Source organism: Salvelinus namaycush, chromosome 27, assembly GCF_016432855.1.
Source record: "Salvelinus namaycush isolate Seneca chromosome 27, SaNama_1.0, whole genome shotgun sequence".
NCBI classification, from domain to species: Eukaryota; Metazoa; Chordata; class Actinopteri; order Salmoniformes; family Salmonidae; genus Salvelinus; species Salvelinus namaycush.
Genome location: NC_052333.1, coordinates 9,600,226 through 9,627,785, shown reverse-complemented (window position 1 = coordinate 9,627,785; position 27,560 = coordinate 9,600,226). Strand labels below are relative to the sequence as shown.

Genomic DNA, 27,560 nt, shown 5'->3' with positions numbered 1-27,560 from the left:
GTCACGATGGCTACACCCACCCGTAGCACGCGCTCCAGCAGGTGTATCTCACTGATCATCCCTAAAGCCAAAACCTCATTTGGACGCCTTTCCTTCCAGTTCTCTGCTGCCTACGACTGGAACGAATTGCAAAAATCTCTGAAGTTGGAGACTTTTATCTCCCTCAACAACTTTAAACATCTGCTATCCGAGCAGCTAACCGATCGCTGCAGCTGTACATAGTCCATCGGTATATAGCCCACCCATTTACCTACCCCACCCCCCATACTGCTTTTATTTATTTACTTTTCTGCTCTTTTGCACACCAGTATCTCTACTTGCACATGATCATCTGATGATTTATCACTCCAGTGTTAATCTGCTAAATTGTAATTATTCGATTTATTGCCTACCTCCTCATGCCTTTTGCACACATTGTATATAGATTCTCTTTTTTTCTACCATGTTATTGACTTGTTTATTGTTTACTCCATGTGTAACTCTGTGTTGTTGTCTGTTCACACTGCTATGCTTTATCTTGGCCAGGTCACAGTTGCAAATGAGAACTTGTTCTCAACTAGCCTACCTGGTTAAATAAAGGTGAAATAAAAAATAAAATAAAAAGTGTTGCCAAGAACCACATTTTAGGTAACATAGTTTGGCACTATTCTATCTTGGAGGGATGGGGGATATTTCTATATAAAAAAAAACATATTTTAGGTTTTCTCTAAGCTGTAGCAACTTAAAGTTTATTTTATTGTATTCACAACCGCCTGACATTTTTATTTTGGTAAAATAAATATTTTGTGTGTTAAATGTGTTTCCACTGGCATTATTGTGTATAATCTTAACAACACAATTCCTGTTATTTTATAAAGGTAAATGTCTACCAGGGTTTTTTATGATGGTGTTTGTATTTATTTATCTATTTACCGCTATGGGGCAGTAATTTCCTTAGCGCAACTGTACGAAATAAGGTACTGTGGTCTTTGATTGTACCAAGGATGTTTTACAAAACCAAGATAGACGACAGCCGACCCGATGGGAACAAAATTAGTCTAGTGGGCAGAACAAGCAAGGTGGGCAGAGCGAAGCACGAACTAGCAAGATCCTATTGGCGCGTTGTAGCATCATCTGCATATTTCCGTTTAGGGAACGCTTACTTTATGAAGTGCCCTTGTGCAATAACTCAATTCGCATTTGCACTCCTAAACATCGCGATTTTTAAAAACTTTTGCAAAGAGTAAAGTCTACCAAACTTAGTCCACTCTTTTCATAACATATTCTAGTTTAGGGAACAGAAAACTGTATTGAGATCAAATGTTTCATCGATGAGAAAATTGCAGAACGTCGGCCAAAATTAATCTCGTTCCATCTTCTCCCACTGCCTGCCAGTGGGCTTCCTCTCACTACCAGTTTTTACCAGTTTTGGTAGTGAGTGGAAACGCCAAGCAGACGCTTCACGTTTATACACCCGCTAAAATATCTGTATCGTTGTTCTATCTGTGATTGTACTGCTTGTCTGTGTCCGTCGTCAAAGACCAGTCGTCACTAGTTAAAACAGCCACAATAATTAAACCCCGCCCATTTCTACAATTTATCTTGTTAAAATCGGATTTAAAACCCAACCACAATACTAACCGTATACCTTACCCTAGCCTTAAATTAAGACCAAAAAGCAAAAATGTTGTAGACAATTTTGACTCTGTGGCATCTGACTTTGTGGTTGTGTTACCTAGTGTGGAAACCAGCTACGTAACATCTTTAAATCATCTCACTTGTTTTAGTGGATTGATTGATATTAGCTCGATCGTAGGCTAAATCTACCGAAATGGGGAAGAGGGACAATAGAGTGGTGAGTAATGTGTTAAATAATCCCAGTTGTGTGGATATTTAGCTTTTTACGATTAATGGTATGCATGAAAACAAACGTGTTGGCTATAGCTAAAAGCGGGCACTGAAAAAATGTTAGCTAGGCCATCTAAGCTAGTTATTGTAGCTAAGTGCGAAGGCAAATTGAATTTCATTTAAACTAGCCATATCAAAGATGCACAAATTGTAGTTATTTTAACATACGCTATGTTTATCGAACGAATATAGTTAACTAGCTAGGCAAACTAACCTGGCAGATACAGAACAGAATAACAAGTTAGCAGGTAGCTAACAAGAAGGACCGATATCTGTGCCAGAAGAATTAAACGTATCTATTTAGGTCGAAATATCAGTGTAGGTTTATAATAATATAGGTAGATGGCTAACGCATCCTGTCTGTTAACATAATCCAAAGAACGCGGACGAAAAAACGAATGTTACAGTAGTTCGCTCAACCTGCCAACTAGGCTCGAGGTCATCAGTTAGCTATCTGCTACTAATTTACTGTATGAATTTGTAAACATGTATTTTTACGGGAAGGCCAGAGTTGTCATTGACCGCCTTGGACTTGTTTGATCCTAATAAAAGTTACTGATCGTACCAAGCTAATACAAAGTATGGTTCGTTCGTAAATCTACTCCGATTTTCACAGGACTTTTAGTTTGAGTACCAGAGGCCGCGGAATAATTGAGATATTTACAAACGCCATTAACTTTGTTATGACCGGTGTAAGTAAACTTCGGCAAAAGAAACTGAACAAAATTGTTGCCATAAATTTGTCACTAACCCTCATGGTAACATTAAAGCACTCTAACCAGCTCTGCTAGGGCGAGTAACATTTTCAGTAAGGTGTTATTTCATTTGTCTTGGAAGTAGCTAGCAAACTAGCCAACTTTGGCCAGTTAGCTTGGGTGCTTGACTGCCGTTGATCAGAACGCTCAGATCAACCCTACTCCTCGGGCAGAGCGTCCAGTGTGCACGGTGAACGCACTCTGGGACTCCACAGTTCATTTACGAAGGCACCCTTTCCAATTCCTGTCTAGCTAGTGTTATTGTCAGCCAGGAACACACAGAATGTTGATCTGCTGTTTGTTTGGCAAGGTGTGTTTTGGGGATGGTAGCCAGATGTCAATGTTGAGGTGTCTGGTCTGACTGCCTCCCTTTTTGTGTTTTCAGTCTTATGTGAACCCAATAGCTGCATCACGTGCCAATGGACCCGCACCCAATGCAGGACCCTCTATCCAGGATTACCTGAGCAGACCACGGCCAACATGGTAAGCATTAAGATGACACATAGGCGTTGTGCCTGAAAAGCTCTGAGAAACTCTCCAGGTTATACAACTGGAAAGTTGAACATCTGTCATTAATATTGCTGAAGAGTGTCCACGGGTAAATGGTGGATCCCTATTACCTTCTATGTGTGTAAATCTGGGTGATAAAGCATTGCTTTCTTATAATACTAGGCTACACAGTGTGAAATGCTCCCTGCAAATCACAAGAAACGTCACCATTTAATTTTTTTAATTTTTTATTTCACCTTTATTTAACCAGGTAGGCTAGTTGAGAACAAGTTCTCATTTGCAACTGCGACCTGGCCAAGATAAAGCATAGCAATTCGATACATACAACAACACAGAGTTACACATGGAATAAACAAAACATACAGCTCTTTCAGAACATCAGCTATCTGGATTTGGGTGAAGGAGAAATGGTGGGGGCTTTGGCGGGTTGCTGTGGAGGGTGCCGGGCAGTTGACCGGGGTAGGGGTAGCCAGGTGGAAAGCATGGCCAGCCGTAGAGAAATGCTTATTGAAATTCTCAATTATAGTGGATTTATCAGTGGTAACAATGTTTCCTAGCCTCAGAGCAGTGGGCAGCTGGGAGGAGGTGCTCTTATTCTCCATGGACTTTAGTGTCCCAGAACTTTTTGGAGTTTGAACTACTGGATGCAAATTTCTGTTTGAAAAAGTTAGCCTTAGCTTTCCTAACTGCCTGTGTATATTTGTTCCTAACTTCCCTGAAAAGTTGCATATCACGGGGGCTATTCGATGCTAATGCAGAACACCACAGGATGTTTTTGTGCAGGTCAAGGGCAGACAGGTCTGGAGTGAACCAAGGACTATCTATTCCGAGTTCTACATTTTTTGAATGGGGCATGCTTATTTAAGATGGTGAGGAAGGCACTTTTAAAGAATAACCAGGCATCCTCTACTGACGGGATGAGGTCAATGTCATTCCAGGATACACCGGCCAGGTTGATTAGAAAGGCCTGCTCGCAGAAGTGTTTTAGGGAGCGTTTGACACTGATGAGGGGTGGTCGTTTGGTCGCAGACCCATTACGGATGCAGGCAATGAGGCAGTGATCGCTGAGATCTTGATTGAAAACAGTAGAGGTGTATTTGGAGGGCGAGTTTGTTAGGGTCATATCTATGAGGGTGCCCGTGTTTACGGATTTGGGGTTGTACCTGGTAGGTTCATTGATACTTTGTGTGAGATTGAGGGCATCAAGCTTAGATTGTAGGATGGCCGGGGTGTTAAGCATGTCCCAGTTTAGGTCACCTAGTAGCACGAGCTCAGAAGATAGATGGGGGGGCAATCAATTCACATATGGTGTCGAGGGCACAGCTGGGGGCAGAGGGTGGTCTATAGCAAGCAGCAACAGTGATAGACTTGTTTCTGAAAAGGTGAATTTTTAGAAGTAGAAGCTTGAATTTTTGGGTACAGACCTGGATAGTAAGACAGAACTCTGCAGGCTATCTTTGCAGTAGATTGCAACACTGCCCCCTTTGGCAGTTCTATCTTGGCGGGAAATGTTATAGTTAGGGATGGAGATTTCAGGGTTTTTGGTGGTTTTCCTAAGCCAGGATTCAGACACGGCTAAGACATCCGGGTTGGCAGAGTGTGCTAAAGCAGTGAGTAAAACAAACTTAGGGAGTAGGCTTCTAATGTTAACATGCATGAAACCAAGGCTTTGACGGTTACAGAAGTCAATAAATGAGAGCACCTGGGGAGTGGGAGTGGAGCTAGGCACTGCAGGACCTGGATTAACCTCTACATCACCAGAGGAACAGAGGAGAAGTAGGATAAGGGTACGGCTAAAGGCTATACGAACTGGCCGTCTAGCACGTTCGGAACAGAGTAAAAGGAGCAGGTTTCTGGGAACGATAGCATAGATTCAAGGCATAGTGTACAGACAAAGGTAAGGTAGGATGTGAGTACATTGGAGGTAAACCTAGGAATTGAGTAATGAGAGAGATATAGTCTCTAGAGACGTTTAAACCAGGTGATGACATCGCTTAAGTAGGCGGTGGAACAACATGGTTGGTTAAGGCATATTGAGCAGGGCTAGAGGCTCTACAGTAAAATAAGACAGTAATCACTAACCAGGACAGTAATGGACGAGGCATATTGATATTAGAGAGAGGCATGCGTAGCAAAGTGAACATATGGGTCCAGTGAGTGGTTGGGCTGGCTGGGGACACGGCGATTCAGACAGTTAGCAGGCCGGTGCTAACAAGCTAGTAGTTAGTAGGCCGGTGCTAACAAGCTAGTAGTTAGTAGACCGGGGCAAGCAAGCTAGCAGTTAGCAGACCGGGGCAAGCAAGCTAGCAGTTAGCAGACCGGGGCAAGCAAGCTAGCAGTTAGCAGACCGGGGCAAGCAAGCTAGCAGTTAGCAGACCGGGGCAAGCAAGCTAGCAGTTAGCAGACCGGGGCTAGCAAGTTAGCAGAAGTGCCTTTGGGGGACGTCGCGATGGAGGTAAGTCTGTTTTTGCCTCTTCGTGCGGTGACGTCGTGGATTAGTAGGGTTCCAAGTAGCTCTAGGTAGCTAGCAGGCCGCAGTTAGCAGAATGGGCCTTCAGCGGAAGGCCATCAGTTGTGATCCATTGTTGAGTGATGATGGTTTTTCTTCTATCATCAGGGAAGAGGTGAAGGAGATCATAGACAGGAAGAAGAAAGGCTCCAGAGCCCTGGCGGACTTTGAGGACCAAATGAACGAGGTATTGTTCAAATGTGTGTTCTTTATTTGACTGTTATTATACTGTACAAATTCAGTGTTTTTATATTTAGCTTACATAAAACATCGCTATTTGCTTTTTATAGAATTGGAAGAAGGAGCTGACGAAGAACAGAGAGAAGTTACTGGGTGGCGTTGACAAAGACAAGGAGAAAGAGGAGAAGAAAGAGGTATGCTTCCAGTTCCATTCATGTTTAACATTTGAATACAACCATTTTGTCTTACTGTATCTACTTCTCACACCACATCTGTGTTTTGTGTTTAGAAAAAGAAGAGAGAGAAAGGAAGGAAAGGAAAGAAATCCAACAGGGTGAGGAAAGCTGTCTTCAATGTTTTGTTGAAGACTGGTGGTAGACATACTGCGGTAGTGTTATCTGCCCTTTAAAAATGGAAGCTTTCCACTAATATATTTTTGTGTCAGCTACTGTCTTCAAATCTAATGAGCTCTGCTTTCATTGTGTTTGGTCAAGCATTCCTCTCCTTCATCCTCCTCATCAAGTTCTGATTCCTCTAGCAGCTCTTCCTCAGACTCTGAAGACGAGGTATGTTCCATAGTAGTTAGTGACAAGTCTGTCAGCTTGTCCTACCGTTTACCCTATGTCACCCTATGGGCACCATAGAAAGAAATATCATTACGTCTAATTAATTATATATGGTGGGCACAAAGAGCTGTGTGAAGTACTGTGAATTAAATGTCCTGGAACTATTTTGATTTGGTTGGTTAATGAATATTGAGAAACATTATTGTCCTACTGTAATGTTTTTATCTGATGTCTGTGTGGTCAGAATGAAAAGAGCGCCAAAAGGAAAAAGAAGCGGTCCTCCAAGAAAGCATCGGATGTCTCTACTGTAGAATTGGAGCCCGACGGCAAGGTTAGTTTGATATGGAGAATATTCCACCTTTTTCCTTACGTAATGAAATAAGTCATTTTAGTTTCAGACATTTCTGCACTCTTAAATGTGTTTGAATCCCATCCATCTGGATACTTCTGGTCTAGGCCTTATGTTTTGGTTGGTCTGCACTATTCAACTTTCACTTCTCAACGTTCCATCTTTATCTTAGCCCTCACTGTCATTGTGTTTGTTCAGCCATTGTTTGATTTCTGTTCATTCATTTGCAATCTTTAACTTTTTTGTTATGTGATTTCTTCACTAAATCTAAATGTTTTTATATGCAAAAAAGGTCTCCTTCCCTCATTTTGTTTCTCTCCTAGAAGATGAAGACAAAATATGAGCAAGAAAAGAAAAACAACATTTATGTGGCTTTTAGTCCTTCTATTTTGTGTATTTCTGCCTGAATGGGTGTTTGAACATGCTGAGCTGTAAATGAACTTGCCGGGCTGCAGGGAACTGAGGCCTGTAAATGTTTGCCCTTCAGGGTGAGAAGAGCCGCAGGAAGAAGAGGAAAGCTGAGCGAAGTCGTAAAGACTCCTCAGAGTTGTCCGCTGACTCCGACATGGAGGTTGTAAGTGTTTTTACTCTGTTCATTTGCCATGTTTAATGAAAATGTGTTATGTATTGATTTAAATGACTGCTTATATGATTTAAATCCATTTGCTCCAAGGCATACTGTAGGTCATCTGTAGTTGCGGGAACTGTTTTGTATCCTATATCATTGTGAAATACTATACTTTGCGATTGGATGTTGGGAAGCTGTCACTGGAATTTCCCAGCCATTGTGGTTTTGTACATTTTTGCAATGTCTCCTGTAGGGTGAACCCAAGAAGAGGAAGAGAAGTAGTGAAGAGAAGGAGAAAGACAAAATGACAGCAGTAGGTGATTTAAGTCAGTCAAGCATACAGTAACCACAGGACGATGACGGCCACTGCCTTTTATTTTTGCCAGACAATGTTTACTGGTGCGGTGTCCGGCATGTCAGAAATGGTGACTAAATTATGTACAAAATATATGATATCTCAGCAAAAAAAAGAAACATCCTCTCACTGTCAACTGCTTTGATTTTCAGTAACTTTTTTAAAACTTTTTTTTATTTTACCCCTTTGTTCTCACCAATTTCGTGGTATCCAATTGGTAGTAGTTAGTCTTGTCTCATCGCTGCAACTCCCATACGGACTCGGGAGAGGAGAAGGTCGAGAGCCATGCGTCCTCTGAAACACAACCCAACCAAGCCGCACTGCTTCTTGACACAATGCCCGGAAGCCAGCCGCACCAATGTGTCGGAGGAAACACCGTACACCTGGCGACCTGGTCAGTGTGCACTGCGCCCGGCCCGCCACAGGAGTCGCTAGTTCGCGATGAGACAAGGATATCCCTGCCGGCCAAATCCTCCCTAACCCGGACGACTCCAGGCCAATTGTGTGCCGCCCCATGGGCCTCCCGGTCGCGGCCGGCTGCGACAGAGCCTGGGCTCAAACCCAGAATCTCTGGTGGCACAGCTACCCTAGACCACTGCGCCACCCGGAGGCCCATTTTCAGCAAACTTAACATAACAAGATTCAACAACTGAGACATAAACTGAACAAGTTCCACAGACATGTGACTAACAGAAATTGAGTAATGTGTCCCTGAACAACGGGGGTCAAAATCAAAAGTTAGACAGTGTCTGGTGTGGCCACCAGCTGCATGAAGTACTGCAGTGCATCTCCTCTTCATGGACTGCACCAGTCATGGACTACTTGTCTCATCATCCTCTGGTGACTCCTTGTGGCGGGCCGGGGCACCTGCAGGCTGACTTCGGTAGTCAGTTGAATAGTGTTTCCTCCAAAACTTTGGTGCTTCTGGGTTAAGCGAGCAGATTGGCGGGTCATGTTTTGGAGGATGCATGACTTGACCTTTGCCTCTCCTGAGCCGGTTGGGGAGTTGCAGCAATGAAGCAAGATCGTAATCATGAAAAATGGGGTTTTTAAAAAAAGTACAACATTTGTAATGTATTACATTTTGACATGTAATACAAAACTGCCTGATAAATATATTTTTCTGCACAGATTGTATATAAGAACAGAATGGAAGCCTAACACTTCACTGTCTAACTGTTGTAAATGTTAACAGGACAAATCAAAGAAGAAGAGGAAAAAGAAGCACAAGAAACACAAAGGAAGAAGAAAAAAACATCTGATGCAGAGTTAGACTAGCGGTGTGGCTCTGTCCACTAGTAGAGAGCTTCTGCCTTCCAACTACCAACAAATCCCACCTGGGCTGCCCCCATGACTGGGGTAGTTGGTGCACTATGGGAACTGCTGGCTTGAGAGTATTAAACTAATACCGTGTTCAAAACAACTGGGAACCTGGGGGGGAACAAGCTCGTTTTGAACGGTCATCCAACTCGGAATTCCAAGTCGGAAACTCGGGCATCTTTCGAGAACTGACTTTCTGACCTGAAGATCACGGACGTTATGATTTGGCCTCGTTTATTTTCCGAGTTCCCAGTTGTCTTGAAAGCAACATAAGGACTGGTGAACTAGAATCAAACCCTCTGTGAAAACGTATTATTTTTGTTAGCAGAGTTTTTATCCAATCTAAATAAACGTCAATAAGGAAACCACAAGTCGTCAAGTGTGGCCCAACTGAACTGAAAAATGTGCCTATGAAAATGTACTTCCATTTTGTACATCCTTGGTGTGCTGGCCTTCTATGTATAATTTTTTTCTTCTTTCTAAAACTGCATCGCTAGTTACACAATGAGGTAATTTTGGGACTTTTATGCCTGTGCCATGATGCGTGTAATCTGATATGATGGACACTTCTCTTGCCATCCTCATAAATTGGGATTCTAAAAATACAAGTCAAATGGTCATAATCACAAGGGACAATCTGTTAAATGTAATGAGTTATACAACTATGAATGATATCAATAAATTAATCTGGTTTCATTATTAAAGTTAATGTTTTAGCCATAATATTGTTCTTTTTAGTGGATGGATGATGAATGATTCACATTTAAACTTATCATCCAGGACGCATCATGAAATACTGTACAATTTTGATAAGGAAAAGTCCCTAAATGTATGACTTACTGTACGGTACCAGTCAAAGGTTTAGACACACCTACTCATTCCAGGGTTTTTCTTTATTCTGACTTTTTTCCACATTGTAGAATAATAGTGAGACATCAAAACTAGGAAGTACCACATATGGAATCATTTAACCAAAAAAGTGTTAAACAAATCTAAATATTTTTGAGATTCTTCAAAGTAGCCACCCTTTGCCTTGACAGCTTTGCACATTCTTGGCATTCTCTCAACCAGCTTCATGAGGTAGTCACCTGGAATGCATTTCAATTAACAGGTGTGCCTTAAATAATTTGTGGAATTTATTTCCTCAATGTGTTTGAGCCAATCAGTTGTGTTGTGACAAGGTAGAGGTAGCACACTCAGACATAATTTACAAATGAAGCATTTGTGTTTAGTTAGTCCGCCAGATCAGAGGCAGTAGGGATGACCAGGTATGTTCTGATGATAAGTGTGTGAATTGGACCATTTTCCTGTCAAAATGTAACGAGTACTTTTGGGTGTCAGGTAAAATGTATGGAGTAAAAATAACAATTTTCTTTAGGAATGTAGTACAGTAAAAGTAGTAAAGTACAGATACCCCAAAAACCTACTTTAGTACTTTAAAGTATTTTTACTTAAGTACTTTACACCACTGTAAAAGACCAAGTCCATATTATGGCAAGTACAGCTCAAAAAAGCAACGAGGAACGACAGTCCATCATTACTTTTAAAACATGAAGGTCAGCCAATAGCCTCAGAAATTGCAGCCCAAATAAATGCTTCAGAGTTCAAGTAACAGACATATCTCAACATCAACTGTTCAGAGGAGACTGTGTGAATCAGGTCTTCATGGTCAAATTGCTGCAAAGAAACCACTACTAAAGGACACCAATAATAAGAGACTTGCTTGGGCCATGAAACACAAGCAATGGACATCTGTCCTTTGGTCTGATGAGTCCAAATTTGAGATTTTTGGTTCCAACCGCTGTGTATTTGTGAGACAGTAGGTGAACGGATGATTTCCGCAGGTGTGATGGTGTGGGGGTGCTTTGCTGGTGACACTGATTTATTTAGAATTCAAGGGACACTTGATCAACATGGCTACCACAGCATTCTGCAGCGATACACCATCCATCTGGTTGGCGCTTAGTGGGACTGTCATTTGTTTTTCAACAGGACAATGACCCAACACCTCCAGGCTGTGTAAGGTCTATTTGACCAAGAAGGGGAGTGATGGAGTTCTGCATCAAATGACCTGGCCTCCACAATCATCCAACCTTGGACCGCAGAGTGAAGGAAAAGCAGCCAACCAGTGCTTAGCATTTGTGGGAACTCAAAGAATGCCAAGAGTGTGCAAAGCTGTCATCAAGGCAAAGGGTGGCTACTTTGAAGAATATAAAATCTATTTTGATTTGTTTAACACGTTTTTGGCTACTACATGATTCCATATGTGTTATTTCATAGTTTTGATGTCTTCACTATTATTCTACAATGTAGAAAATAGTAAAAATAAAGAAAAACCCTTGAATCAGTAGGCGTGTCCAAACTTTTCACTGGTACTGTATGTCAATGCAACATCATTTGGCTAGGGTCATGAAATATACAGTTCCTTCAGAAAGTATTCACACCCCTTGACTTCCATATTTTGTGGTGTTATTCCTGAATTTAAAATGATTTAATTGAGATTTGTGTCACTGGCTTACATTATTACCCCATAATGTCAAAGTGGAATGATTTTAGTCAAGTATTCAACCCCTTTGTTATTGCAAGCCTAAATAAGTTCAAGAGTTGCATGGACTCTGTGTGCAATACTAGTGTTTAACATGATTTTTGAATGACTACCTCAAACCTTGTACCACACACATACAATTATCTGTAAGGTCCCTTAGTCGGGCAGTGAATTTCAAACACAGATTCAACCACAACGACCAGGGAGGTTTTCCAAAGCCTCGCAAAGAAGGGCACCTATTGGTAGATGGGTAAAAAAACAAACAGACATTGAATATCCATTTTGAGCATGAAGTTATTAATTACACTTTGGATGGTGTATCAATACACCCTGTCACTACAACGATACAGGCGTCCTTCCTAACTTTGTTCCCGGAGAGGAAGAAAATGGTGACTTTAAACAGTTACAGAGTTTAATGGCTGTGATATGAGGATGGATCAACAACATTGTAGTTACTCCACAATACTAACCTAAATGATAGAGTGAAAAGAAGGAAGCCTGTACAGAATACAAATATCCCTGTTTGCGTTTAGGCACTAAAGTAAACCTGCAAAGAAAGGAACTTTGTGTCCTGAATACAAAGCGTTATGTTTGGGGCAAATCCAACACATCACTGAATACCACATATTTTCAAGCATGGTGGATGCATCATGTTATGGGTATGCTTGTCACCAGCAAGGACTAGGGAGGTTTTTTGTTGTTGATAAAAATTAATGGAATAGAGCTAAGCACAGGCAAAATCCTAGGGGAAAACCTGGTTGTCTGCTTTCCAACAGACACTGGGAGACAAATTCACCATTCAGCAGGACAATAACCTAAAACACAAGGCCAAATATACATTGGAGAAGCTTACCAAGATGACATTGAATGTTCCTGAGTGGCCTAGTTATAGTTTAGACTTAAATCAGCTTGAAAATCTATGGCAAGACTTAAAAATGGCTGTCTAGCAATGATCAACAACATAGTGACAGAGCTTGAAGCTTAGAAAGAATGTGCAAATATTGTACAATCCAGGTGTGCAAAGCTCTTAGAGTAGGGGTGTCAAACACATTCCACAGAGAGCCGATTAGTGTCTGCAGGTTTTTTGTTTTTCCATTCAATTCAGATCTAGACAACCAGGTGAGGGGGAGTTCCTTACTAATTAGTGACCTTAATTCAATCAAGTACATGGGTGGAGCGAAAACCTGCAGAAACTCGGCCCTCTGTGGAATGAGTTTGACACGTGTCTTAGAGATTTACCCAGAAAGACTCACAGCTGCCAAAGGTGATTCTAGCATGTATTGACTCAGGGGTGTGAATACTTATGTATTTGAGATATTTCTGTATTTCATTTTCAATACATTTTCCCAAAAATCTATAAACATGTTTTCACTTTGTCATTATGGGGTATCGTGTGTGCACATGGGTGAGAAATAACCACGATTTAAGCCATTTTGAATTCTGAAGGCACTGTAACAGTTGTGGAATGGAGGTCACTAAAACTCAGGGGGATGGGCATTAAAGGACTAATCTGCATTTGAAACAATAAATGTCCACCTGCCTATATTTTGGTGAAAGGCTGAGGGATGGGCCTGGAGAAATGTAACCACTCTCAAATTCATAGACAGAGATTTGGATGCAAGGACTGACAATCCATGATATCAAATTAGCATTTTGAGGCCATGCAGTGTTTTTTTACATAAGTAAAACAAGCTTAAACCCTCCAATGTGGCTGAATTAAAACAATTCTGCAAAGAAGAGTGGGCCAAAATTCCTCCACAGCGATGTGAAAGACTCATTGCCAGTTATCGCAAATGCTTGATTGCAGTTGTTACTGCTGAGGGTGCCACAACCAGTTATTAGGTTTAGGGGGCAATTACTTTTTCACATAGGACCATGACGGTTCGGATAGCTTTTTTCCCTTAATAAATAAAATGATCACTTAAAAACTGCATTTTGTGTTTACTTGGCTTATCTTTGTGTAATTTTTTTTTTTTTTGATGATCTGAACCAAATGTGTGACATGTGCACACAAAAAAAGAAATCAGGAAGGGGGCAAATACTTTTTCACAGCACTGTAAACACCATGGGACCACGAAGCCGTCATACCGCTCAGGAAGGAGACGCGCTCTGTCTCCTAGAGATAAACGTACTTTAGTGCGAAAAGTGCACATCAATCCCAGAACAACAGCAAAGGACCTTGTGAAGATCCCGAAGGAAACAGGTACAAAAGTATCTATATCCACAGTAAAACGAGTCCTATATCGACATAACCTGAAAGGCCGCTCAGCAAGGAAGAAGGCACTGCTCCAAAATGTCCTCTGGTCTGATGAAACAAAAATAGAACTGTTTGGCCATAATAACCATCGTTATGTTTGGAGGAAAAAGGGGGAGGGTTGCAAGCCGAAGAACATCCCAACCGTGAAGCACTGGGGTGGCAGCATCATGTTGTGGGGGTGCTTTGCTGCAGGAGGGAATGGTGCACTTCACAAAATAGATGGCATCATGAGGGAGGAAAAGTGTGTGGATATATTGAAGCAACATCTCAATACATCAGTCAGGAAGTTAAAGCTTGGTCGTAAATGGGTCTTCCAAATGGACAATGACCCCAAGCATATTTCCAAAGTTGTGGCAAAATGGCTTAAGGACAACAAAGTCAAGGTATTGGAGTGGCCATCACAAAGCCCTGACCTAAATCCGAAAGAAAATTTGTGGGCAGAACTGAAAAAGCGTGTGCGAGCAAGGAGGCCTACAAACCTGACTCAGTTACACCAGCTCTGTCAGGAGGAATGGGCCAAAATTCACACAACTTATTGTGGGAAGCTCGTGGAAGGCTACCCAAAACATTTGACCCAAGTTAAACAATTTAAAGGCAATGCTACCAAATACTAATTGAGTGTATGTAAACTTCTGACCCACTGGGAATGTGATGAAAGAAATAAACGCTGAAATAAATCATTCTCTCTACTATTATTCTGACATTTCACATTCTTAAAATAAAGTGGTGATCCTAACTGACCTAAGACAGGGAATTTTTATTCTGATTAAATGTCAGGAATTGTGAAAAACTGAGTTTAAATGTATTTGGCATTGGTGTATGTAAACTTCCGACTTCAACTGTAGGTCCTGGATGGATGCAACCGGTCAGGATGCTCTCGATGGTGCAGCTATATAACTTTTTGAGGATCTGGGGACCCATGCCAAATCTTTTCAGTCTCCTGGGGGGGGGAAAGGCGTTGTTGTGCCCTCTTCACAACTTTCTTGGTGTGTTTGGACCATGATAATTCGTTGGTGATGTGGACACCAAGGAACTTGAAATTCTTGACCCAGTCCATTTCAGCCCTGTCGATGTTAATGGGGGCCTGTTCGGCCTACCCAGTGTGGAGTGCGGTTGAGATTGTGTCATCTGTGGATCTGTTGGGGCGGTATGCGAATTCGAGTGGGTCTAGGGTTTCCGGCATGGTGGTGTTGATGTGATCCATGACCAGCCTTTCAAAGCACTTCATGGCTACCGACGTGAGTGCTACGGGGCGGTAATCATTTAGGTAGGTTACCTTTGCTTTCTTGGGCACAGGGACTATGGTGGTCTGTTTGAAACATGTAGGTGTTACAGACTCGGTCAGGGAGAGGTTGAAAATGTCAGTGAAGACACTTGCCAGTTGGTCCGCGCATGCTTTGAGTACACATCCATGTAATCCGTCTGGCCTCACAGCTTTGTGAATGTTGACCTGTTTAAAGGTCTTGCTCACATCAGCTACAGAGAGTGTGATCACACAGTCGTCCGGAACAGCTGGTGCTCTCATTCATGCTTCAGTGTTGCTTGCCTCGAAGCGAGCATAAATTGCATTTAGCTCGTCTGGTAGGCTCACATCACTGGGCAGCTTGTGGCTGGGTTTCCCTTTGTAGTACTTAATATTTTTCAAACCCTGCCACATCTGACGAGCGTCAGAGCCGGTGTAGTAGGATTCAATCTTAGTCCTGTATTGACACTTTGCCTGTTTGATGGTTCGTCTGATGGCATAGCGGGATTTCTTATAAGCGTCGGGATTAGTGTCCCGGTCCTTGAAAGCGGCAGCTCTAGCCTTTAGCTCAGTGCGGTTGTTACTAATTCTGGATTCGTCATTGACCTAAGTTTCTGTTCATGAGGAAAGTTACTTCCTCATTATTAAAAGTGGGAGTGTCAAACCTAATGTGTACAGAGCAGCGTTTCAGTTAAGGAGTCTGTCACCCCATTGTGCTGTGTGTAACCCCATGACAGGAAGTGTTTAAATCCCTGAGCCGAGACTAACTACAGGGTAAGTGAGATTTTAAAAAAGGAGAAATAATTTAATATTAAACAATGAAATTAGAAATCACTCCATCACAAACTAAGAAGAATTAGTAAACAACAAATTCATTACATTTTTCAAATTTTAGTCAAAGTTGAAATCATCTGAATTTAGATTCATTTGAAACAGAAAGTGAACTAAGACACTCATATTAGTGCTGTGACTGTCTCAGCTTCCTTTCAAACATATACGGTAAGATGTATTGTTGGAAAATCCGCTAGCGTGTGATGATCAAGTAAACATCTTAGATTATGTACTATTATTTTTTTTCTTCATAAAATACATTTAGAACTCAATCTACTCCAAAAAGCCTCAAAACTCTTTGTTTATTCTCCATCCTTTAGATGTGGAACATAGCTGCATTGGTGTTAGTGGTGGCAGGGTCTGCCTCTTGCTACATCACCTGCCCTGATGGGAAGGTCTGCTCTGATCAATCAACCTGCTGTTTGACTAAAGAAGGATACGCCTGCTGTCCAGTTACCCATGTGAGTAACCAGGGTTCACACGAGGGCAATTTGTAGCCTGGTCCCAGATCTGTTTGTCATGCCAACAACCGTAGCAGTTGGCAGCACAAACAGATCTGGAACCAGACAATTTGACATCCCTAGTAAATGGGATTCTCAGCAGCACAACGGTTGTAAAGACAGGAAAAAGAAACCAGCATAATAGTACTGTTGTTTCCTTCACCGTTGGATGACACAACCAATGTTTCAGTTAAAAGACCTTGGGTTTAGAGAGCTGTGCGAGCAAAGATCCCACAACAGGTATTCGGCACATATGAGGTACCACAATATGCATCAAAGGGCACACACATTGGGTGCCTGTGATGCATATTGTGGTACCTGATCGTGGACCTTGTTTTCCGGTTTGGAGACCTTGATGGCTTCGATCATTGAAGGGGCCTGCATCGGAACAAAAGGATACATCAGTTTGCCGGATCTCACATACTTACTTACAGTGGGCACTGTTCTCTTTCTGTAAAAGTCAAAGGCCTTCTTGATGCCCACCTTATGGCCATAAAAAATAATGAATAGAGAAATATTTCCTGCACACTGGTACGCTATTACATTTTAACCTAAGAGTATGACATTGATGGTGAGGTTTTCTGTTATTTTTCTCTTATTTTAGCAGGTTCAGTGGACAGCACTTGTTCAGGCCTCTGACAGCACCCCACAGGCTGGAGTCATTCGCTGTGACACAAAAGTCTACTGCCCTTCTGGAACCAGCTGCTGCAATGGACCGACTGGCAAATGGAGCTGCTGCCCATTCCCACTGGTAAGTATACTGAAACTGATGGAGACAGGGTTTAGAGGGGATTTGATAAAACTGTTCTTAAATACCACTGAGCTATCATTTGATAAAGTAGTAGTATCAATGTTGCATGTTTATTAACATAATGAAAATATAATCTGTCATGCATATACAGAGCAGTGTGACATGTTTTAATGACATTAAGATCATGTGCAATATAATGCAGATTCTATATTACTATCATGTTCTGAGACCTATTTCTTATTTTTAGGGCAAGTGCTGTGCAGATGGCCAGCATTGCTGTGAATATGGATACACCTGTGACCCAACCTCATTCAAGTGCAGGAAAGGTTACTCTCAGATTCCTTCAGGTCTGAGGGATGATGCTAAGCAGGACTGACAAGATGTCTTATTAATTATAATGTTGTCACTGTACTGGTATTGGATTGAACAAACAGATTTGCTAGTTTAGCTAACCAAACCATCAGTCCTAGCTTGCTATTATGAAAATCGAATTCAACAATGTTTTCAATTCTAATTTTGCTTTCAAAAGCAACTCAAACATAAAACATGTAAAAATGAACTATAGCCATTGAATTCTACCCTGCAGATATAGCATGCTTTATAGGGAAATAATGCACGCTCTAGAATGCCCTTCAAGACAATCAGAAACGATTGTTCAACAATGTATAACATTACATGTTGAAAGAATGTTGAATCATGCCACCCACTCATTCATTGCATAAAAGACAGATCAATACACTTCAAATAAATGACATTGTAAGAAAAAACTGTTTTTCTTTGTTCAGTAATCTATGTATCATTAATTGTATCAATCTCTTACCGGTCATATAGTGCCTCAATATCTGAGCACGTGGAATGGAGTTACTATGGTAACAGGGTGTCAACATCAAGTAGTTGTGTTTTCATGTAGCCACTGCTAGCTAACCCGTCAGCAATCCTGCATCCTATCAACAATGGCTGAAATGTCTGCTATGAATAGAAAATTGATTCAGAATCTCGCTGAAACTCTTTCCAAACAAGTCAAACACTGTAAGTATCTGTTTGGATAGTTGTGGCAGAAATAGTCAAAGTTTATGTCCTGACTAGTTAGCTAGCTAACGTTAGCATGGATAGCTAACGTTAGCTGAACTTCTAACAATACATGCTTATTAACTAACTAGTTCCTAACTCTGCAGTTATCTACATACAGTAGCCAATGTTAGCTATTAACAAAGCATGAAAACTAAAAAAAGTTATAGCTCCTCCAACCAAAACTGTGCTGCCCCATACATTTAACGTGGCAACACTGCTTTTTTAAAATGGAGAATGGGAGGTGCTATAACGTTGTTTTGTTGGGATCACCTTTATTTAACAAGGCAAGTCAGTTAAGAACAAATTCTTATTTACAATGACGGCCTAGGAACAGTGGGTTTACTGCCTTGTTCAGGGGCAGAACGAAAGATTTTTACCTTGTCAGCTGGGGTTTCGATCAAGCAACCTTTCGGTTACTGGCCATGTCAAAGTTTGTTCTGTGTTCTATTCTTTGCTGTGTGTTTAGCAAGTTAATCAAACCCTACACCAGTCTATCTATGCAAATGGAATTGTGCATATGGAAGGAGTACAAACACAATTTTTGTCTGCAGTTAACAAAACAGAAGCAGAGTGTCTGATCCGACTGTTCAATGGTCTCCTGGGGGATCAGAGTGACAGGAGGGTAGGGAATGGCCTGGACAGAGGAAAATTCAGGAATATTCTACACAACACCTTTGGAATGACTGATGATATGATTATGGATAGAGGTAGGCTTGTCTCTTTTGTTACATTTCTGCATGTCACATGAAACGGAATAAACCAAAAAGATGATGATACTGATGACATGCTGTGGTGGGGTATAGCTAAGAATCTCAACTCTTGTGTTGCATTTATATTCTAGTATTTCGTGCATTCGACAAAGACAACGACAGCTACGTCAGTGTGAAAGAGTGGATCGAGGGACTATCAATCTTTCTCCGTGGGACATTGGATGAAAAAATTAAGTGTAAGAAATATTTAAAGTGTATTATTAAGGCTTACACCCCATGTAGGCTATTTGACCATTATCTACTTTATTAACTATCCATACTAACACAGTCCCACTTTTGACCCGTTCAGACTGCTTCGATGTGTATGACTTGAATGGAGATGGGTACATTTCCCGGGAAGAGATGTTCCACATGCTAAAGAACAGCCTGATCAGACAGCCCACAGAGGAGGACCCAGACGAGGGCATCAAAGACCTGGTGGAGATCACACTCAAGAAGATGGTAATTACAAAAATGGTATCTTCATTGTAGCTGGTTAAACCAGACTGAATGCTGCACTACCCATGGTTTGGTTTGCCAGGCTATCTTCATTGTACCCTGTATTAACAATCCCTTTTTAACTCAGTCACAATTGACTAATTCATGCATCAGATTAAATATACTGTATGAACATAAAAGACCAATGAGTTGTTTCCATCAGGACCATGACCACGACAGCAGACTGTCCTATGCAGACTTTGAAAAGGCAGTGAGAGATGAGAATCTATTGCTTGAAGCTTTTGGAACCTGCCTTCCCGATGCCAAGGTGACCATTGAAGTTAAGATTGTAAAAACAGTGTAATGACTTGTCTGTCTTGATTGGACAATATTTACCCTTTGTCTGACATGTTTTTAAAAAATGTTGTGTTACAGAGCATATTGGCATTTGAGCAGCATGCATTCCAGGATACACTTGAGCATTAAGGACAACACTACTTTATTCATTTTCATGAAACTGCAAATATATATAAACAAATAAAAATATATATAAAAAACTTCTTATACTCTGATGAGAAATATAAAAATGAAACACGTTGAGAAAAGATGAAGTACCGTCTAATTGGTGTAAAGTCTAGGAACTTGATGAAATGTATGCATTATCTTCTGTGTGATGCTGTCCGTTTCGGAACACGGAGTCTGTTCTGTCCCTGAGCAAGGCAGTTAACCCACTGTTCCCCAGGCGGTGAAGACGTGGATGTCGATTAAGGCAGCCCTCCGCACCTCTCTGATTCAGAGTGGTTGGGTTAAATGCGGAAGACACATTTCAGTTGAATACATTCAGTTGGACAGCTGACTAGGTTTCCCCCTTTCCTTTTCCCTGTTAGATTCTCTTCCGAGGCTTTCCTGGCTTTGTCTTCTTCTCTGTTGGCTTGACTTCAGGAACTGATGCTACCTGAAAACAAGGAAAGAAATTAATTTACTGCAGTATCACTCACACTTGAATTGTAATACTGTATGAAGTTGTGACTGTGAGTGACCAATTTTGGGAAGCAAATGACCACGAATATACCTTTTTCAATGTATTTCTGACCATGTTGGCTGTTGTGTTCAATGACTCATCCGCCATATCCATCTTAGGCTACTCTGGTAGTTTGGTTCAATGAGGGTTTCATTTTTGTCCACAATGCCAAAAAGTCTTTACTCATTTCTACCATTTTCCATTTTCTGTTCTCCAAATGTGTTGTCCTTGGTATGAATCTGGAGGGTACTGCAGGGGGTGGATTCTTACTCAGTCTTTTCCCTCTGTTTCCCCCAGAAGAGGAGGGAGTGCCACTTACATTGGGTGCCTGCTGCGGTTTATTATGGAATTATGCAATGACCCCATTTTGTCCTCTGTTGGAATAGTCTGATAATTGCCTGATAACTATAAGACCGATCATAAAACGGGGCACATCTGAAGCTAAGCAGGGTTGGTCCTGGTCAGTCCCTGGATGGGAGAGCAGATGCTGGTGGAAGTGGTGTTGGAGGGCTAGTAGGAGGCACCCTTTCCGCTTGTCTAAAAAAATATCCCAATGCCCCAGAGCAATGATTGGGGACATTGCTCTGTGTCGGGGGATGTTGAACGGGTGTGCTGACTCTCTGTGGTCACTAAAAAAAGATCCCATGGCACTTATCGTAAGAGTAGGGGTGTTAACCCCGGTGTCCTGGCTAAATTCCCAATCTGGCTCTTGTACAATCATGGTCACCTAATCATCCCCAGCTTACAATTGGCTCAAGAGTCAAAGTCTCTTCCTGATTGCCGGTATCACCGGATCTCTGATCATCACCGAAGGAAGTCCTGGCTGTGGTAGCAACTGTATCTGAAGACATGGGCTTTTTGCTCTCTTCATCCCTCTGGTCCTGTTCTTTTGCTCCACAACCAAACAAGACAAATTGAGAATCATACAGTATGTGTCAACTAACTGCATCATAATAGTAATGCCTATGTTGTGAATGACAGATATAGTTCTGATAATACTCGATTAACACAGCATCTGTACCGTTATTTGGAGCCGTTCTATTCAGATATCATCTCCTGTCTTGCAGCTTTAATCTGGTGTCCTCCACTGTCTCATACTCAGTGGCATAGCACATGTAGTAAACCTCCAAAGAATCTCTTCTCATCCATATGCCGTTTGGCTGCCCTGAAACAGAATAACATCAAAGTATAACTGGTATAACTCAGACACTCTGTTTGCAGATATGACAGTACTGTATAACTACTAGAGCCTAGTAATACCAAGGGCCTAATAGTTAGTCACTATAAACTAGGGCCTAGAGTTTTTTCCTGGTCAGTGTTACAAATGTACATTCTTAAAGCAACAGCATTCAATACTCAACTGAGCTAGAACCCCACGTTACTGAACACAGCATTCAGGTTACATGGTCACTGAGAAAACTCCCAGCCCTAGTTATGTATCACTCATCATGATCAACTGGATGGAACCTGTCCTGACCTTGCACTGGTGAGTTTCTGGAACTTGATGAGGTAGACCTCTGAATTCCTCTGCAGGGTACTCATCCAGCCCTCCTCCACAAACCTGTACAGCGCAGAGAGCTGGATTAGTTCTGTCATGGCTGGGACTGGGACTCCTTACACCATCAGGTAACGAAACTCCAAGTTGATGGTGTACACCTGCAGAGGCAAAATAGCATGAGGGTAAGATAAAGAAATACAAAACAAGAAATTACCTTCGCTGAAGGAAACGATATTCTAACCTTAACTTCTTTAGGTCTCCTTCCTTTTCTATAATTTGGTCGCGAGGGGCACATATTGTGTTGCTCATGGTGTTTATAAACCTCTGGAGTGCTCCAACTTCAGCTGTTGATGGGCGCCGCCATGTTTGCTAATGACAACAAAACCCAAACCTGAAGTAGTTTCCCAGACAAAAATAATCGGATCTGAGGTAATTGATTTGAGCGTCTCTGTGAGAAAAAAAATCGGATCAGCTACTTTTGCCTGCACAGAATGCATAACCGAATGCGACCCGCAAGATCACGTACACGTAATCTAGCTAATTAGCTAGCTACTTCATTTGCGTTTCGATCATATTGCCAACATATTTAGTTATGTTGGGAAATAATGGCATCTAATCTGTCACATTGGTTTTTAACAACACGAAAAGCTGCTTTCTTCAACCTCTTTCAAACTTGGTAACACAGCTCTCTCTTCACCAGGTAAGCTACAAGCTTGCTAGTGTTATAATTATGCCAAACTATCAGCAAACTACCGGTAGCTAACTTGCACTTGTGACCATTTCATGCCATGTCTTCTAGTTAGTCTGATAGTTTTTTTGTGGAATTCCATGTTTCCCATGTTTGTTCATGTAATTATCTTCTGTGTTATACAGAACCTGGCTCTGGAGCTGTCCTGGGGTCATGATGCCCATGTGTTCCTCAGCTGGACCAGAAGCAGAAGCCCTGCCAACGAGGAGGACCATAAAGTATAGTTGAGCAGGCAACTGGGAGAGAATCTTGGACTCAAAGATGGAGAGCAGGTAATGATGTCCCACTCTTCACTAATTCTCTTGTTGCCCATTCCCCAAACTCATATCTTTACAACCTCTTCCGCTTACTAACTCGTGTTGTATGGTTTCAGGGCTTCTTGCGGCCATGCCAGCAGGTCCTGTCTGTACAGCAGGTGTTTGTGGACCCACTCACCTCTGACGACTTGGAGATCCTGGTTAGTACCTGTGTTTAGAGTGGTCTTTGTGTCATTGACATTGTTGATCCATTGTTGAAGGAGACTAAATCAACCCTGTCGTGTCCTCAGGAGCGCCACAGTGTAGCACTGGAGCAGCAGCTCCTGGAGCAGAATAGAGTGGTGTTTCCTGATGCAGTGTTTCCTGTGTGAGTGGACCAGAGAACACTCATCTACATCCGAATCGGGTCAGCACTGATTTTCACTTTGTAATTTTGTTCAACATCTACCAGCTATCAACTCAACAGCTCATGCAAGAAAGAGTTGATATAATACTACCCTCCATACTCTTCTTCTTCTGCAGCTTCACTCTCCCCAACTGTACCGTACGGTCAATTAGAGCAGTTTACAGAGCTGCATGTCTCCTAAAATCCGTGCTGGAACTGAGGACCGCTTCGGCGCTCCTTTTGGAACATCCTTACTCAATCAGAACCAGGTAATTGCCCATCCACAGGCAGCTGAACTTTGACCTCTCACCCTCCTCCAGGTCCTCTCTGGAGAGCATTCAGGAGACTGGACTTCCTGTAGAACAATGTCCCAACGCTGCTGGCCTCCAGTGCCCCCAGCAGTGGTGCGGGATAGCAATCCTAAAGAACATGCTCAGGTACATGCTAACATGGAACTATGACCCAGTGAGAGAGTCTTCCCCCCCCATCTCCAACATCTCTTCCCTCCTCAGTGACTCAGTCTTCAGAGTATGTCGAGCACCGCCCGTGTCTTCTGGCCCTCTGAGTGCCAGCCTTGGGGTTGACGTCATTCTGACCTGGGGCCAGCAGATGGGAGTGTAATATCAATGGTGGCCAGCCAGCTGTGACGTATGGCCTACTGTCCAAGGGCCATGGAGAAGAAGAAGAGTGGAGGTGCTGGTGGTGCTCCCCAGCCCGGTGATGATGCAGGGTACAGGGAGGAGGAAGAAGAAGCCACTGTACAGTCGTGGCCAAAAGTTTTGAGAATGACACACATATTAATTTTCACAGTTTGCTGACTCAGTTTGTATGATGGCAATTGGCATATACTCCAGAATGTTATGAAGAGTGATCAGATGAATTGCAATTAATTGCAAAGTCCCTCTTTGCCATGCAAATGAACTGAATCCCCCAAAAACATTTCCACTGCATTTCAGCCCTGCCACAAAATGACCAGCTAACATCATGTCAGTGATTCTCTTGTTAACACAGGTGTGAGTGTTGACGAGGACAAGGCTGGAGATCACTCTGTCATGCTGATTGAGTTTGAATAACAGACTGGAAGCTTCAAAAGGACGGTGGTGCTTGGAATCATTGTTCTTCCTCTGTAAACCATGGTTACCTGCAAGGAAACATGTACCGTCATCATTGCTTTGCACAAAAAGGGCTTCACAGGCAAGGATATTGCTGCCAGTAAGATTGCACCTAAATCAACAATTTATCAGATAATCAAGAACTTCAAGGAGAGTGCTTTATTTGTTGTGAAGAAGGCATCAGGGTGCCCAAGAAAGTCCAGCAAGCGCCAGGACCGTCTCCTAAAGTTGATTCAGCTGCGGGATCGGGTCACCACCAGTACAGAGCTTGCTCAGGAATGGCAGGTGTGAGTGCATCTGCACACACAGTGAGGTGAAGACTTTTGGAGGATGGCCTGGTGTCAAGAAGGGCAGCAAAGAAGCCACTTCTCTCCAGGAAAAACATCAGGGACAGACTGATATTCTGCAAAAGGTACAGGGATTAGACTGCTGAGGACTGGGGTAAAGTAATTTTCTCTGATGAATCCCCTTTCCGATTGTTTGGGGCATTCGGGAAAAAAACTTGTCCGGAGAAGACAAGGTGAGCGCTACCATCAGTCCTGTGTCATGCCAACAGTAAAGCATCCTGAGAACATTCATGTGTGGGGTTGCTTCTCAGCCAAGGGAGTGGGCTCACTCACAATTTTGCCTGAGAACACAGCCATGAATAAAGAATGTTACCAACACATCCTCCGAGAGAAAGTTCTCCCAACCATCCAGGAACAGTTTGGTGACGAACAATGCCTTTTCCAGCGTGATGGAGCACCTTGCCATAAGGCAAAAGTGATAACTAATTGGCTCGGGGAACAAAACATTGATATTTTGGGTCCATGGCCAGGAAACTCCCCAGACCTTAATCCCATTGAGAACTTGTGGTCAATCCTCAAGAGGCGGGTGGACAAACAAAACCCCACAAATTCTGACAAACTCCAAACATTGATTATGCAAGAATGGGCTGCCATCAGTCATGATGTGGCCCAGAAGTTAATTGACAGCATGCCAGGGCGGATTGCAGAGGTCTTGAAAAAGAAGGGTCAACACTGCAAATATTGACTCTTTGCATCAACTTCATGTAATTGTCAATGAAAGCCTTTGACACTTATGAAATGCTTGTAATTATACTTCAGTATTCCATAGTAACATCTGGCAAAAATATCTAAAGACACTGAGGCAGCAGACTTTGTGAAAATTAATATTTGTGTCATTCTCAACTTTTGGCCATGACTGTAGTCAAGGTGGTGTGTCACCGTACAGAGGAACTGAAAGGATCTTCTAGAGAGGAAGAGCTCCACAGTGGAAGGGTCTGGGTGATTACATGTACATTAGCAATGGTCTAAAAGTTGGGCACAATGTAGGCCTAATCAAATTAACTATTCTCAATTTTTTAACTTTTTTAATTTTATTTAACCTTTATTTAACTAGGCAAGTCAGTTAAGAACAAATTCTTATTTACAATGAAGGCAGGGATTAAAACAATTATAATATAGGACAAAACACACATCACAAAAAGAGAGACACCACAACACTACATAAATAGTGACCTAAGACAACAACATAGCATGGAAGCAACACATGACAACATAGCATGGTAGCAACGCATGGCAGTAGCACAACATGGTAGCAGCACAGAACATTGAGAAAAATCATACTACCCATAGTTGTTTACAGGTTTGTGTAAATTGATTCATATTGTAAACTGGTTTATATTGAAGCTATATGTATTCAAGCATAATTGTATGTCTCAGATCCCACAATCCCTGGGAACTAGGCTCCATATCGACCCACACTCATCAGTGAGAATCAAGCCAATCAAATCAACTCCTAAAGTAGCCACCAGTATCTACCTGCAGCCGTTACAACCACTGGTGAGTAACATTTACATTTTACATCATATGTAATTCTATTGAATGTAGTGTTCTGATCATCCTAACCTTGTACTTTCCATTTCATGAGGTAAATAGAATGGTGTAAATCAGGGGTATCAAACTCCATGGAGGGCCAAGTGTCTGCAGTTTATTTGTTTGTCTTTTCAATTAAGACCTAGACAACCAGGTAAGGGGAGTTCTTTACTAATTATTGACCTTAATTAATCAATCAAGTACAAGGGAGGAGTGAAGACACTTGGCCCTCCGTGGAATGAATTTGACACGTGGTGTAAATTAATAGGTTTTTGGCAGCTGGTTGTATTGAATGCCATGTTGCTGTTTGACCCCTGCCCTGATGTCCTCCTAGCCTGCAGCAGAGAGTGAGGTGGAGATTCAGACTGCCACGAAGTGCCACGAACCACTAGCCTGTCTGACGGGCCGCTCCAACACAATCCTCCTACAGTACCAGCAATTGAAGGCACACAGGCTGCTTCCCAAATGGCACGCTGTTCCCTTTATTGTTCTATTCAAAAGTAGTGCACTATAAAGAGAATAGAGTGCCATTTGGGACACACACATGAAGTCACTGACGGTTGGCAGCAGGACATTCAATCTCACCTAAAGAGTATGGAGTGCAGTGTAAATGTAATACAGTCTTGATCTTCTCCCTTCAGGGAAGGTGGAGTTTTCTCTGACTGTGTTGAAGTCAGAACCTGAGCCTGAGAGTGAAAAGCCTGGTCAGTTGTTTCTATTAGCTCTTAGTGATGCAGACATACAGGTACTAGTGACAAGCTTTGCTATCTCATCAGACTTAATATATTCAAATCAACACATTAAATGTCTAACTGTGAGGGAAATGTTATGTTTGTGTGTCAAATCAATGATACTTTTCAAATAACCAATGAGATGGGTTCATGCAGGTGACTGACTGATCGTGTATGGAGGAATCCTCACTATTACTGATATGCAACTTGGCAGTACGCCCAGAATGTTGCTATGGGAACAACCAAGGTATGTCAGTTTCAAGGTCTCAACTTGGAGAGAGAGAAGGCCTTGTGAGGTATTGGTCAGTCACATGTGCGAGCCACCGGTAATGATTAATTAATTATGCTAAATCATGTAAATATAACTTATCTGTATAGCCATATATAAGACAACTGCTGGGACTGCCCCAGCGGAGCTGCTGACGTAACCTCTCCAGCTTGCTGATAATAAAGCTTGTGATTCATGTAAGTTTGACTTCAGGTGTCCCTGGTGTTGAATTTCCACCACAATCTTTGCATCACTGACAATTGTCTGTAGGTATTTATA

General features: G+C 42.1%; 3 protein-coding genes, 1 long non-coding RNA gene and 1 pseudogene across 14 annotated transcripts; 4 read left to right on the top strand and 1 right to left on the bottom strand.

Annotated features, from left to right (window-relative positions):
- The first annotated feature begins 1,494 nt into the window (after window positions 1-1,494).
- Window positions 1,495-9,703, top strand: LOC120022267 (protein FAM133-like). 10 transcript variants are annotated; one of them, XM_038966165.1, is made up of 10 exons: window positions 1,502-1,834; window positions 3,028-3,125; window positions 5,770-5,848; window positions 5,952-6,035; window positions 6,131-6,175; window positions 6,336-6,407; window positions 6,652-6,738; window positions 7,244-7,330; window positions 7,578-7,637; window positions 8,875-9,703. In XM_038966165.1, exons 1-10 carry the CDS (start codon window positions 1,811-1,813, stop codon window positions 8,950-8,952), a joined length of 714 nt encoding a protein of 237 aa, XP_038822093.1. In that variant the 5' UTR covers window positions 1,502-1,810; the 3' UTR covers window positions 8,953-9,703. The 10 variants fall into 10 exon arrangements, 9 of the variants coding, with proteins under 9 accessions (XP_038822088.1, XP_038822093.1, XP_038822091.1 ...); XM_038966164.1 differs by lacking the exon at window positions 1,502-1,834 and adding an exon at window positions 2,590-2,952; XM_038966160.1 differs by having other exon boundaries at window positions 1,495-1,834; window positions 5,952-6,175; window positions 6,380-6,407.
- Window positions 9,704-15,560: 5,857 nt separating this feature from the next.
- Window positions 15,561-17,881, top strand: LOC120022814 (progranulin-like). Of its 2 annotated transcripts, none has more exons than XM_038966816.1 (4): window positions 15,561-15,818; window positions 16,196-16,336; window positions 16,983-17,126; window positions 17,374-17,881. In XM_038966816.1, the coding sequence occupies exons 2-4, from the start codon at window positions 16,196-16,198 to the stop codon at window positions 17,500-17,502; spliced, it is 414 nt and encodes a 137-aa protein (XP_038822744.1). In that variant the 5' UTR covers window positions 15,561-15,818; the 3' UTR covers window positions 17,503-17,881. The 2 variants fall into 2 exon arrangements, with proteins under 2 accessions (XP_038822744.1, XP_038822742.1); XM_038966814.1 differs by having other exon boundaries at window positions 15,565-15,818; window positions 16,980-17,126.
- A 132-nt stretch (window positions 17,882-18,013) lies between these two features.
- Window positions 18,014-20,145, top strand: LOC120022813 (EF-hand calcium-binding domain-containing protein 1-like). The gene is made up of 6 exons (XM_038966813.1): window positions 18,014-18,155; window positions 18,749-18,904; window positions 19,039-19,143; window positions 19,257-19,408; window positions 19,608-19,712; window positions 19,820-20,145. Exons 1-6 carry the CDS (start codon window positions 18,080-18,082, stop codon window positions 19,868-19,870), a joined length of 645 nt encoding a protein of 214 aa, XP_038822741.1. The 5' UTR covers window positions 18,014-18,079; the 3' UTR covers window positions 19,871-20,145.
- LOC120022815 lies at window positions 19,853-22,257 on the bottom strand. Its single transcript, XR_005472640.1, has 4 exons — window positions 22,145-22,257; window positions 21,883-22,061; window positions 20,457-21,570; window positions 19,853-20,339 (listed from the first exon to the last, which is right to left on the bottom strand). It is a non-coding gene; the product is annotated as an uncharacterized LOC120022815 (long non-coding RNA).
- Window positions 22,258-22,420: 163 nt separating this feature from the next.
- LOC120022023 overlaps window positions 22,421-27,560 on the top strand; it is a 48,238-nt pseudogene continuing 43,098 nt past the window's right edge.

Coding starts and splice junctions, on each gene's coding strand:
- LOC120022267 (XM_038966159.1), top strand. CDS start 2,926: ATGTTGATCTGCTGTTTGTTTGGCAAG. Junction 6,408..6,651: donor CCTCAGACTCTGAAGACGAG/GTATGTTCCATA, acceptor CTGTGTGGTCAG/AATGAAAAGAGCGCCAAAAG. Junction 7,638..8,874: donor AGAAAGACAAAATGACAGCA/GTAGGTGATTTA, acceptor AAATGTTAACAG/GACAAATCAAAGAAGAAGAG.
- LOC120022814 (XM_038966814.1), top strand. CDS start 16,196: ATGTGGAACATAGCTGCATTGGTGTTAGTGGTGGCAGGGTCTGCCTCT. Junction 16,337..16,979: donor CCTGCTGTCCAGTTACCCAT/GTGAGTAACCAG, acceptor CTCTTATTTTAG/CAGGTTCAGTGGACAGCACT. Junction 17,127..17,373: donor GCTGCTGCCCATTCCCACTG/GTAAGTATACTG, acceptor TCTTATTTTTAG/GGCAAGTGCTGTGCAGATGG.
- LOC120022813 (XM_038966813.1), top strand. CDS start 18,080: ATGGCTGAAATGTCTGCTATGAATAGAAAATTGATTCAGAATCTCGCT. Junction 18,156..18,748: donor TTCCAAACAAGTCAAACACT/GTAAGTATCTGT, acceptor TTTTGTCTGCAG/TTAACAAAACAGAAGCAGAG. Junction 19,144..19,256: donor ATTGGATGAAAAAATTAAGT/GTAAGAAATATT, acceptor TGACCCGTTCAG/ACTGCTTCGATGTGTATGAC.